The sequence below is a fragment of the Aotus nancymaae genome, unplaced genomic scaffold, assembly GCF_030222135.1.
Source record: "Aotus nancymaae isolate 86718 unplaced genomic scaffold, 86718_ANA_hifiasm-v0.15.2.pri h1tg000010l, whole genome shotgun sequence".
Classification (NCBI taxonomy): Eukaryota; Metazoa; Chordata; class Mammalia; order Primates; family Aotidae; genus Aotus; species Aotus nancymaae.
Window position 1 is genome coordinate 8,200,319 of NW_026988421.1, and position 12,112 is coordinate 8,212,430.

Here is a 12,112-nt window from a genome sequence, read left to right on the forward strand (position 1 = left end):
TCTGGACTGCCCCTTCCATCCTGTACGGACCAAGCTGTTGTGCTAGCTGTGGGCTGGGGTGGCAGGTCCAGCTGTCTGCTGAGTTCCTCCACAAGCTCCATTCCTACAGGCTCCCGAAGGCCACCCCCACCACCATCCCTGGGGCTCTTGTCCTCTCTTTCATCTCTCCCCTGCCCTTGACTCCAGACCAGTACTGGCTCCATGTGAGCTGTGGGTCTGGCCCTGCTGAACTTCACTCCCAGCCTTGAAATCCAACATGATTTGCAGGAGGTAAGGTTGTGCTGTGGCCGACAGGCAGGGGTCACTGCCTCTCATACCCTGTGTAGATGCCTAGAGGCTGAGCCTGCCTGGGAACATTTGCTCAAAGAAGCCTCAGCCTGTGGGACTCAGATCTTGTGACCTTCTGCTTAGAACCTCTGAGAACTGCCCTGTCAGCTTAGGCCAACGTTTCTCAACCTTTTTTCCCCCATGGCCCCATTAAGGAGCTTCTGTAGACATCTTACCCATCCTGCCTTCTCTCAAACCCTGACTATGAATTGTAATACAAGATACAGTTTATATACTGGCTGTTTTTCTGTGCTTGAGCCAGAAAGATATCTCTATCTATCTATCTATCTATCTCCTCTAAGAGCAAATATCCATCTCCCCCCACCCAAAAGGGTGATATTACCCTCCTTGAGAATGCCCGACTTATAATAAAAGTCAAATTCACTAAAAATACAAAAAACTAGCTGAGCATGGTGGTACATGCCTGTAATCCCAGCTACTCAGGAGGCTGAGGCAGGAGAATTGCCTGAACCCAGGAGGCAGAGGTTGTGGTGAACCGAGATCGCGCCATTGCACTCCAGCCTGGGTAACAAGAGCAAAACTCTGTCTCAGAAAAAAAAAAAAAAAAAGTGAAATTCCTCACCCACATGGTCCTGCCCCCACTTCCACTCTGATCGTGGGCTTCCTTGTCTCCAGTTTCTTCCTCCAAGCCCCAAGGCTGCAGCTGCCTCGGGACCTCAGCCCTGGCTGATCCCTACATCCTCTGCCTGGCTGCCCCAGCCCAGGGCAGGCTCGGCTTCTCAGCCACCAGCCTATTCAACATGGCTTCTCTTCCACTCCAAATGACTTTTTTATCCTCCCTTGTTTTCCTGTCTCCTTAATGTGTTTTGGTGTAAAAAGAACTCTGGTTGTGTGTTTGGTCTGATCCTGTCCCCGTTTCGTGAACGTAAGAGCCGTGGAGCAGGAACCCTCTCAGTCTTGCGGCTGCTGTGTCCCCAGCACTTAGAAGGCAACTCATCCACTGACTCTGAAATCAAACACAGGACCTCTGTGCAGCCGTGTTTTCCTTCTCAGTGCTCCCTGACCCTACTGACCTCTGGCCCCAGCACCCTGGTCAGCTCATGGGGTTTTCAGGGGAAGCTGAGCCAGCAAGGACAGAGAAAACATGTGCAGGGTCTTCCCTGATGGCCCAGAAGCTTCCCTGGGGGTGCCCACTTCGCAGACACAGAGGGTATAGATCCTGGGGCAGAAACCTCTGAGGTAAAAAGTAGAATTTTCAAAGCCAAAAGGATAAGAATGACTATGAGCTGTACAATGAAATAGACAAAATGTGAATGAATTCAGCCTCTAACAATGTCAAGGGTTTCCTGGACTCATGTTTGTGTCTAATCAGGGGATGTAAAAGAATAGAGGAACTATATGGAGATCTTGCTTGGAAACAGGTTACGCTGCTTAAATACTGAGGAAAAAAAAATTCTGTGGTTCGCCGGGTGCGGTGGCTCACACTTGTAATCCCAGCACTTTGGGAGGCCGAGGTGGGTGGATCATGAGGTCAAGAGATCAAGACCATCCTGGTCAACATGGTGAAACCCTGACTCTACTAAAAATACAAAAATTAGCTGGGCATGGTGGCACATGCCTGTAGTCCCAGCTACTCGGGAGACTGAGGCAGGAGAATCGCTTGAACCCAGGAGGCGGAGGTTGCAGTGAGCCGAGATCACGCCATTGCACTCCAGCCTGGGTAACAAGAGCGAAACTCCATCTAAAAAAAAAAAAAACAATTCTGTGGCTATACACTCTCCCTGTCTCTGGTGTATTTGTTTCCTTAACTTCAATGCCATTGTTTTGTGAAATAAACCGGTGGTCAAGGAAAATTAAATAAACATACATATGTCATTATTCATAAATGTCCTAAAGGTTTGTTTTCTTGATCATGGAATGTAGTTAACTACTTAGAAACCTAGCAGTCAGATGGGCAAGTGGACAATCTGTCTTCTCACATGCCTGGCACCATAGTTTGCACATAGTAGGTGTGCACCAATGCTCAATCAAGAGCCATGTGTGGAAAACACATTGCCTCTAGAGTGAAAATCATCCACCCATCCATCCATCCACACATCCATCCACCCACACATCCATCCACCCACACATCCATCCACCCACACATCCATCCACCCATCCATCCATCCACACATCCATCCACCCATCCACACATCCATCCACCCACACATCCATCCACCCACCCATCCATCCATCCACACATCCATCCACCCACACATCCATCCACCCACCCATCCATCCATCCACACATCCATCCATCCACACATCCATCCACCCATCCACACATCCATCCATCCACACATCCATCCACCCACCCATCCATCCACCCACACATCCATCCACCCACACATCCATCCACCCACACATCCATCCACCCACACATCCATCCACCCACACATCCACCCACCCATCCATCCACCCACACATCCATCCATCCACACATCCATCCACCCACACATCCATCCACCCACACATCCATCCACCCACACATCCACCCACCCATCCATCCACCCACACATCCATCCATCCACACATCCATCCACCCACACATCCATCCACCCATCAGCACTCAACACTTGTTATTGTGTATCCCAGATTCTCCAAAGGAAGGAAAGTTTCACACAAACTAATGAGCCACTCTCTCTTACCAAACTCAGAAATGAAGTTATGCCTTGCACTTTCCCTCTGTCCTTACATAGTTTTTTAATAGGTAGTTAAATTTCCCAAACTTTTCACCCTGGCGTAATCCACAGGAGGGTAGCACCACCTGGGAAGTGTCCTACCTGCTGGATGGTGCCACAGTGGCCATAGGGAATACTGAAGATCAGGTAGCGACCCATGACTTGGGGACGACATAGCTCATCATTTAAGTGGATGTCCCAGGAGGAGTAGCCCAGCCTCCGGAGATAGCCTCGGTCAATGACAGCTTGGAAGAGGTGAGGCAAGCAGGATAGCTGGGCTGCAGGAGGGGAAGATGGAGAAACCCTCACAAAGAGAAACTGGTACACTGGCCATGCAGGTCTTGTGTGGGTATACCTTTACTTTATAAAACTACCATAAGCTGGGGCTGGCTCAGCTCTCCTCACACCCAACCCTTGACTTGACTTTCATCGATTTTACTTAGACCTACCCTTTTCCAAGAAGGCTTTGCGATCATACCACACTGATGGGGAATCCTAACCATAGCCTGTGTTTCATGTACGGCTCATTTCTCATGTTGAGAACTCTGTGCCTGAACACCATCTATCTGGGTCTTCACATAGAGGTAAGTTGGATAAAGGGAGCCTGGGTGCAAAGGGGCTTCTTCCCAACCTCCTAACACCCAGAGAGTGGGTAGAGATCCAGAGACCCCAGTGGGAACACAGAAGCGGGTCCCCCTCACAGCCTGTTCTTTCTCCCTTACTAGGCTTCTCTCTTAGCTCCCCCATCAGCATCCTTAGCCTCAGCTCCTACAGGGGAGAAGACTTTACCATTGTCCTTAGGCACAAGAGAGTCAGCTGGACCTGGTGAGAAGAGAAGGACAAAAACAAATGTCAACTGTGTTGGAACACTGCAAGAGGAGGATGTAGCTGGTAGTAGACATGAAGTGTAGGGGAGTGGGCTCATTTGATTTCACTACTAAAGCTGGGGTACACTGGCATGAGAATATTCCAGGGCATGCAAAGCAAAGGAGGACCCAGGGCCTCCTGATGGAGCTGGAGCCTAGCATTTATGAAGTAGAGTTGAGAATACATGTATCACCAATTCCAAGATTTATTGGAGTGAGGGAATAGTAGACACATGGCTTCTAGGGTCGTAACGCTATCCTGTGTATGAACACTGACTGGTGTCCTTTCCCAAGCACATGACACGCTTGGGGCCTCAAGCTGGGAAAAATGTAATTCGCAGATATCAAAGGCTTCTATAGCTCTGAAGCAAGGCTGGACAGTACCCAGGGCCAACACCCAGCCCAGGAAGCATGGCCGGCAAGGTTCACTGAACCCCTCAGTGAACGTCCAAAGGACCCGCTTGGCATATAATCCAAGAATGGAAAATGGATTGTCATTTAGAATCAGCCCCCTGACAGCATCAGGAATAACTGGAACTAGGAACTGACAAAACAAGGATCTGGAAGGTGAGGGCCCCATGACCCTAGCACACACTCATACTCCTTGGCTTGGTGTGATTCATGTCTGCCTTCAGGGGGCTCTGACAGCTCTTCTATTTGGGTCCCATGTCTATGCAAAACAAAGCAACACCTGCAAAGGGAAAAGCAATGGCGACACTTCCTTTGATTTACCCGTAAAAAACTAATGGAATAGACCAGGTGAGCTCATACTTGTGTTTCAAATCTTAGAATTCCGTAACTCCCTGAGATTTAGGGTAAGTTTAGGATGCATGTAAGGAAGCACTGCTCCATACAGAGGGAATCAACCTCTGAAAGTCAGAATGGCCAGGCAGAAGCTGGGTGATAAAATGCATTCCAGGAAAGGTATAGGCCAAATCTTAGAGGAGCCCGGGACGCCCGTGCAGTGTCTCTCTGACTTCTGAGGGTTGGGTCCAGGGGAGGAGGAGTGTCCACTCCGAACTGTGCTCTTGAAGCCCTCCTCCGAGATGGAAAGAGGGACTGGACAAACTGTAGACAAACAGCAGCAAGTTCGACGGCCTTAGTCATTTTGTGACGCCGCCACTGCTTCCTTTGACCCACCGTCCTTTAGCCGTATTTCAGAACCAATACTGCGCTGAACAGGCATCACAAAAGTGATGAGTGCGCTCGCCCCTAAGCCTGGATGATTAAAATGTTTACCACCAAGGGTACATAACCACCATGCCCTCAGTAGCCTAGGATCTGGGACCCCGGCCACACTTGACTTCCCCAGGATGGTGAACTTTGACTCTAGGAATGTGAGGAGAGAAAAGGCAGGGTGGGCGGGGGTCGTGGTACCTGCGCACACCACGCCCGCGTCCTCGCGGTGCTGGCAGTTGTGCCGGCCCCAGCCCGAGTGGGTGCAGCGCTCCAGCGCATCCTCGTTGCCGGTGCAGCGCACGTCGTCCAGCAGGATGGGCCCGGTGCCCTGGCCGAAGCGGCCGCGGCCAGGGGCGCCCAGAGCGCGGCCGCAGCCCAGGAGGTGGCACACCACGCGGGCGTTCCTGATGTTCCAGTGGTCGTCACACACCGTGCCCCACACGCCCTGGTGCTGCAGCTCCAGCCGGCCCTCGCAGCGGCTCCGCGCGCCCGCCAGGCGCAGGGGCGGCTCTGCGTGGCGAGAGAAACGGTCAGGTGGTCAGGTTTCCATCCTGGACGGCACCGCAGGGTGCCACTGCTATTTGCAATACGAACTGTTTCTGGTTTTGTTGTTCTCTAACACACACACACACACCCCTCAGGGTGCCACTGCTATTTGCAATACGAACTGTTTCTGGTTTTGTCGCACACACACATGCGCGCGCGCACACACACACACTTTCATACAGTAAAGCCTTCATTATCTGAAGCCCTCAGGAATGGCCCTGTGGGCAAGCCTAGTTTTCCAGGTACCTAAGAACTTAATCTGTAAACAAAAATTAAAACACCCCAAAAAACAAAGCAAACAGGCAAAACAACAACCAGAAAACACTTTCAAATCTTTAGGAGACAGTTGTTCTAAAATGAGGCACTGCCTTTACTCATCAAACACGTATCCACTGAAATTACTTTTACTCTGGATGAATAAGAGCTCATATGTTCACTCCAAAAACCACATTATACAACCTAGCTCTTCCGCTTGGCATTTACTCAAGATGAACAAATGTCCATGCCCACAGAAAGATCTGGATGTAGCAGAAGCATCCACAGTAGCCCAAATCCAGAAACAATCCAGCAGCCCATCCGCAGGAGAGGGGGTAAATCATGGTACAGGCACACAGTGGAATATTACTAAGCAGTAAAAAGTAACAAATGACCAATACATTTGTCCCTTTATGAATCTCAAACGCATTTTAAGTGAAAGAAGTTAGAAACAAGAGATCACATGTTATTTGATTCCACTTATATGACATTCTAAAAAGAGCAAACCTATGCTACAGTGATGGAAGGCACAGCAGTGGTGGCCTGGGGAAGGTGGGAGAGATTTACTGAGAAAGGGCATGAGGGAACTTTCTGGGGTGGGGTGATGGAAATGCTGTCTATCTTGATGGTGGTGGTGGACAGTTGTGTAGGTTAGACAAAACTCATAGATGCATGCACTATATATACAAATTATACTTCAAAAAGTTGATTTGAAAAATAAAAACAATAAAAAATAAAATCTATATTATGTTGGTGGTGTTATGCCCACAGGCATGTGTAGAATGATTTGTTTTTATATTGGTCTGTGGTGACTGCATCCTTCAATTGTTCTGCTCTTTTTGGCTCATAGAAGATGCTTAGTGAATGTTAAACACCATGGGCTTCTGTTTCTCTGTGACTGTAGCACGCTGGTCTAGGCTGGTTGCCCTCTCCTCATCTTATTTATTGCTGTAATATTGGAAGCAAAATAACCATCCTTGTTTGAACTATGGATAAGAGTAAATATCTTCTGGGTAAGGTTTTGGAAAGTGAATTTTGGGATCCCAACCCACAAAGTGCACATGTATCCACACACACACCTGTGTCTGCACACATACACCTACAAGCTCATAAAATGTTCCTGTAAAGAGTAAGGAAGTTAAATGAAAAAGAAATGTAATCCTAACAGTATTAATAGAGTTATGATCATTTTAGTGTTCAGAAACAAACGTAAATTACCAAGTACAGGGACCGTCTTTTCATCAACTGAAATTTTCACTGTAAATAAGAAAAAAAAACCTTAAAAAATGTGTATTCATATTTATATACAAAGCTGAAAAAGAACCAAACATTTGCTCTAATTTCAGATACTAATACATTGTTTAAGTTCCTACTCTGGTTTGGGTGCAGAAATATTATCCATTAAGTTTTATTTTCTTGCCATCAAAATGTATTTCCTGCCACCAAAATGTACTAAATTACAGCTTGCTCACCTGTAATCCCAGCACTTTGGGAGGCTGAGGTGGGAGAATCACTTGAGCCCAGGAGTTCAAGATCAGCCTGGGTGACATGGCGAGATCCGGCATCTATAAAGGGAAATTTTAAAAATTAGCTGCATGGTGATGCACACCTGCAGTCTTAGCTACTTGGGAGGCGAAGGTGGGAGGATCACTTGAGCACAAGAGGTCAAGGCTGCAGTGAGCTGTGATTGCACCACTGCACTCCAGCCATGGGAACAGAGCAAGACCCTGTCTCAGGAAAAAAAAAAAAAAAAAGTAGTAAGTGGTGCTGTATCCTGTTTATTTTCCAGATATAAAATAATGCATTAAATGGTCAGAAAAGCAGCTTTATAAATATACTGAATTTTGCAAGGAATAATTAAAAAATTATATTTTGTAGAAAACAGTTTTATAGGGGTTGAAAATGAAGCCAAGAAAATCAAGTGAGTTTGCTCAGAAAAATTTTTAGATAAGAGAAAAGCCATATCTGAGAAATGTAATTCCACAGTAACATATACAGAGGAAATCCCGGTAGAAAAATTAACTATGGAGTTTATGAAAGAATATGGTCGTGCAAATAATAAAATGAAGCATTAATCTAGCAACAGGCATAAGATCATTACCAGGTGATGGTGTCGCTTTGGTTGAAATTAGATCTGCGGCTGCCAAAAAAAAAAAATTCTCTTGAAAATAAAGCATTAAAATTTGGTTTCATTGAAATTTTACACTGTAGACGACAAGTGTATGAAAATAAGCCTATTTCATAGTGATATGCAATAGAAATCCACCCTGTGCATTTATCTTGTGGATTTACACATTCAGGCATGAACTGGAGTATGAGAAGTTGGCATTTTGCGAGGGAGATTGACAGCTCTCATTCCGAACATCTACAATATATCAGATAATTTGCATCTCTAATCCTCACGACAAATGTTTTAGGTAAGTATTGTCATTATTTTGGAGATGAGGAAATGGAGACTCAGGGGTTGTATAGCGTGCTCAGATTGTCTACAGCTCACGCCTGTGAGGCCCCAAAGCATGTATTCTAAGCACTTTGCCTTAGAATACAGAGCATAGCTGTGGGAGTTGCCTTCACCCGGGCCCCTTGTGGCTAACAGGGGTGAAGGGGAAGGAAGGGAAGGGTTTAATGGTCACCACGCCTTTTCTCCCACTCCAAGTGGCCCTTCCCAAACGGGAAGTGATTTCACTGGCATGCCTTCACAAAGGACGTAAAACCTGCAAGTGTCACCTAATCTGTCACCAAACCGACCCAGTTATCATCAACCAGATCCACAAAGAAAAGGCTGATGTGATGTCAACAGTCAGTGAGAATTACAGGCAAAGGAATCTTCTGACGAAAGTAGAGTTATGGTGTGGGTGGGAAGGAAGGAAGTGAGTAAATGGGGAATGGAGGTAGGAGGAAAGGGAAGGAGAGAGGGAGGAAGGAAGGAAGAAAGGAAGGGAGGGAGGGAAGAAGGAAAGAAGAAATAGGAGAATGTTGTGGTCTGTGAGATCGGCATGTCTGCCGGGGGTCTCTTGACCAGCAAGAGGGTCCCAATACCTGGAAGAGAGAGTGCGCGGAAGAAAAGAACGACAGGAAAGTTTTGGGGTCTGGAGGGCTGACGAGGATTGCCCAAGTCAGCAATTTATTTTGTGCACAGGGTCTCATTATATACCCTTTAGCCTGCAGTGGCTGACATCAGGTTACTTAGTGAGGTAACTACAACAAAGGAGAAGAGAGAATCACAACATTACAAGCCTAGGGTTCAAGTTAAAACTAGTAAAAGGAGAAGCATACAATCAACTGTCATAAAGATTGATCAAGAAGTCATAAAACAAACAGGTGACCTTTTTTACTTATCCGATAATCAGAAACACAAAAACAAGATCAATTTTACAACGGTCAAACCAAGGTATAAATCTTAGAGGTAACAATTTCAAATGTCATATGAATAGTCACAAGCTTCAGTGAGTACCTGGTAACGGAGTCATAAAACAAGCCCAGAGCAGAAACTTCGAGAAATAGCATGTGCAGTGAAACCACACAGCCTTCACCCAGCCAAGCTGTTAGATCAGTGAACCAGAAAACTTCTGCAAAATCAAACTTTTTGCACTTCCTTCTTTCCCTTAGCTCGACTGCGTCCAGGAGGGGAGAAATGTGTCTGGGCTCAAACTCCATTATGGCGGAGACACTTAGGGGTCTCTACGCTGGAGCGATCCCCACAGGAGAAAGGGAGGGAAGGAGGGAGGGAAGGAAGGAGGGAGGCAGGCAGGCAGGCAGGCAGGAAAGAAGGAAGGAAGAAAGGAAGGAAAGAAGGAAGGCCGGCCAGCTGACTGGCCATACTTAAACATAAGTGAAAAGAAAGCGCTGAACTTTGGTTTCACTGAATTTTACCCCCATGTCTTCAAAGTACCCAGGGCTTGAAGAAAAAAAAAAAGAAGAAAATAAATAAAATAGAAGAAAGCAGCAGAGCCTTGTTACTGAAGATGTCAATGTCATAGGGATTTGGGAGAATCACAGAGATGGATTCATCAGCAGAGCGTAAGAGTAGAAGGGACTTTGGGCAGGAGTCAGGACACCTGGCTCTGCCTCGCCCTAGCTCTGTGACTTTAGGGAGATCTCTTCCTTCTTTGGGCCTCATTTTCCTCCAAAATGAGGGTGGTGGTTCAACATCTTACTCCCCCAGCCAGGTCCATGACCAGCAGCAGTGGCATCGCCTGGAAGCCTTAGAAAAGCTCCACCTGGAGCCACTGAATTTGCATTTCGCAAGTTCCACATGAGGCTCACACACGTATGCACATTTGGGAATCCCTACTCTAGACCATCTCTAAAGTCTTGAGATTTTAAGCTATTTTATCCTATTTATCCTCTCCCCAGCATCCACCTACACTGCATTCAGTTTCATGACTAGTAATAGAGGAGTGTCCTGGAATCCTCTGGGGAGTTGAGTGGACTCTGCTGACCTCTCCTCTCTTCTCCCCTGACTTCTCCTTTCTTCTCCCCTGACCTCTCTTCTCTTCTCCCCTGACCTTGCCTGGGGAAACAGAAGTGTTTATTCTGGGTGTGTAAACTCTTGCTGCACTGAGCATTCTCAGAAAGTCACTCATCAGGGCTGCTGCAAGGAGCAGGGAGCACACCTGGTGAAGAGGATACTTCAGCTGCAGTGGAAGTCATATCTGCAAATGCAGAGGAATGTTTTGGTTTGACCAACTACACGGTGGAAAACAGAAGAGCAGATGGATAGAACTAACCATATCACAACCCAGTGTTTTCGCCTGTGTGTTCAGGTGTGCTGGCAGGGTCAGAGCATCACCTGAAACCTGACAAACATGGCCAAGCAGGAGAGGGTGGACCCCCAGCCCTGGCCTCCCGTGGGCACATCTCATCAAGACCAGTGCAGCAAGCAGAAGGCGTGCCCTGGTGGAGGGGCCCCTTCTGTGTCTATGGATGAAGAGAACAGGAACCTCAGTTTCTGTGAAAAGGATGCTGGAGTTTCTGTTCACATTGAGGCTCATACCATAGACAGAACAGCCAGTACCTATGTATGCTCATTTGCCACAGAGAAAGAGAAAAAAAAAGTTGATCATATTGAACTTTAGAAATGCGACAGGCAGAAAATATTACCAGAAGGCGTGTCCACTTCTGCTGAAGTTGAAGATGCATCTATGCATTAACAAAGAGAGCAGGACACAAACATGAGTGGAAAAGTCCGGCTGTGTCTTTTCAATGAGGTTAACTTTGCGGTAAAAATGATCATTACTGAGGCTCATTTTCTGAATAGAACATGACATACAAGAAGCTAGTCTCACTAACTTAAACAGTACCACGAGAGAGACCTTACCAGATGGAGAGGTCCCTTCTGCTGAGGTTGAAGAGATCTCTAGATATAAAAGGAAGAGACATATACTAGTGGAGGGGACTCCTGGGTTTCTGTTTTTACTGAGGCTATGTTGGGGACAAAAGTTTTGAATTCCATGTTGATAAATAGAACTCCAAGAAGAGGCACTGACAGAACAGCAGAGTGTTCTACCTGGTGTGGAGGTCTCGGCAGTGGACATGGAAGCTGCAAGTGAACACAAAGGACAAGGCAGCATTAAGACAGTCTCATCAGGCACACGCACCTCTACAGGTGGTGTGTCACTGTCTAGAGTGACTCTCTAGAGTGACTGCCAGGCTTGTCCTCCTGCTCTGCAGTCAGGAGCCGTGGCAAGGCATCTCCAGAGGCCCTACTGCCTCTGAACCACCCCTCCATTCATTCCCGTGGGTCTCCATTCCTTCCCATGGGTCTCCATTCCTCTTGCCAAAATGCTACTTCTTCCCATGGAGGTAGAGGTGACCATCTGGGGAGCCACAGCCACGGGCCAGGTTTCTCAGCGGTATGGAGCTAATCTAACAAAGATTCTGTGTGTGAGGACTTGCTTTCCCAGCCTTTCTCCTCCTTTCAAATGGCTGGAGGCAGTGACCCAGGAAAGATCAGCTTTGCAGACTGGAACGGTCCCTAGCTGGGCTATCCCAACATCTAGCTGAGGGTGGGGAGCGGTGGCAGGAACGGTCCCTAGCTGGGCTGTCCCAACATCTAGCTGAGGGTGGGGAGCAGTGGCAGGAACGGTCCCTAGCTGGGCTGTCCCAACATCTAGCTGAGGGTGGGGAGCGGTGGCAGGTCCATTTGTCTTTTGTGCTGTTTCCCGCCAATCCAGCTTTATCAGTAATAAAGGCCTCATTTTGGTGCTGAATCTGATGTTTTATACCTCATTTGCTTCGGCACCTAGAACAGGGAAG

At 47.3% G+C, this 12,112-nt stretch overlaps 1 protein-coding gene and 1 long non-coding RNA gene across 2 annotated transcripts in view; both read right to left on the minus strand.

Annotated features, from left to right (window-relative positions):
• Positions 1–7,332: 7,332 nt before the first annotated feature.
• On the minus strand, positions 7,333–10,698 carry LOC135273931 (uncharacterized). The gene is made up of 3 exons (XR_010341689.1): positions 10,471–10,698; positions 7,956–7,994; positions 7,333–7,419 (listed from the first exon to the last, which is right to left on the minus strand). It is a non-coding gene; the product is annotated as an uncharacterized LOC135273931 (long non-coding RNA).
• A 255-nt stretch (positions 10,699–10,953) lies between these two features.
• LOC105717999 (deleted in malignant brain tumors 1 protein-like) overlaps positions 10,954–12,112 on the minus strand; it is a 48,896-nt gene continuing 47,737 nt past the window's right edge. Inside the window, exons 32-33 of the mRNA XM_064373622.1 lie at positions 12,082–12,098; positions 10,954–11,106 (exon numbers count right to left, since the gene is read on the minus strand). Coding sequence (XP_064229692.1) covers positions 10,954–11,106; positions 12,082–12,098 — 170 coding nt within the window. The remainder of the gene's footprint in view (positions 11,107–12,081; positions 12,099–12,112) is intronic.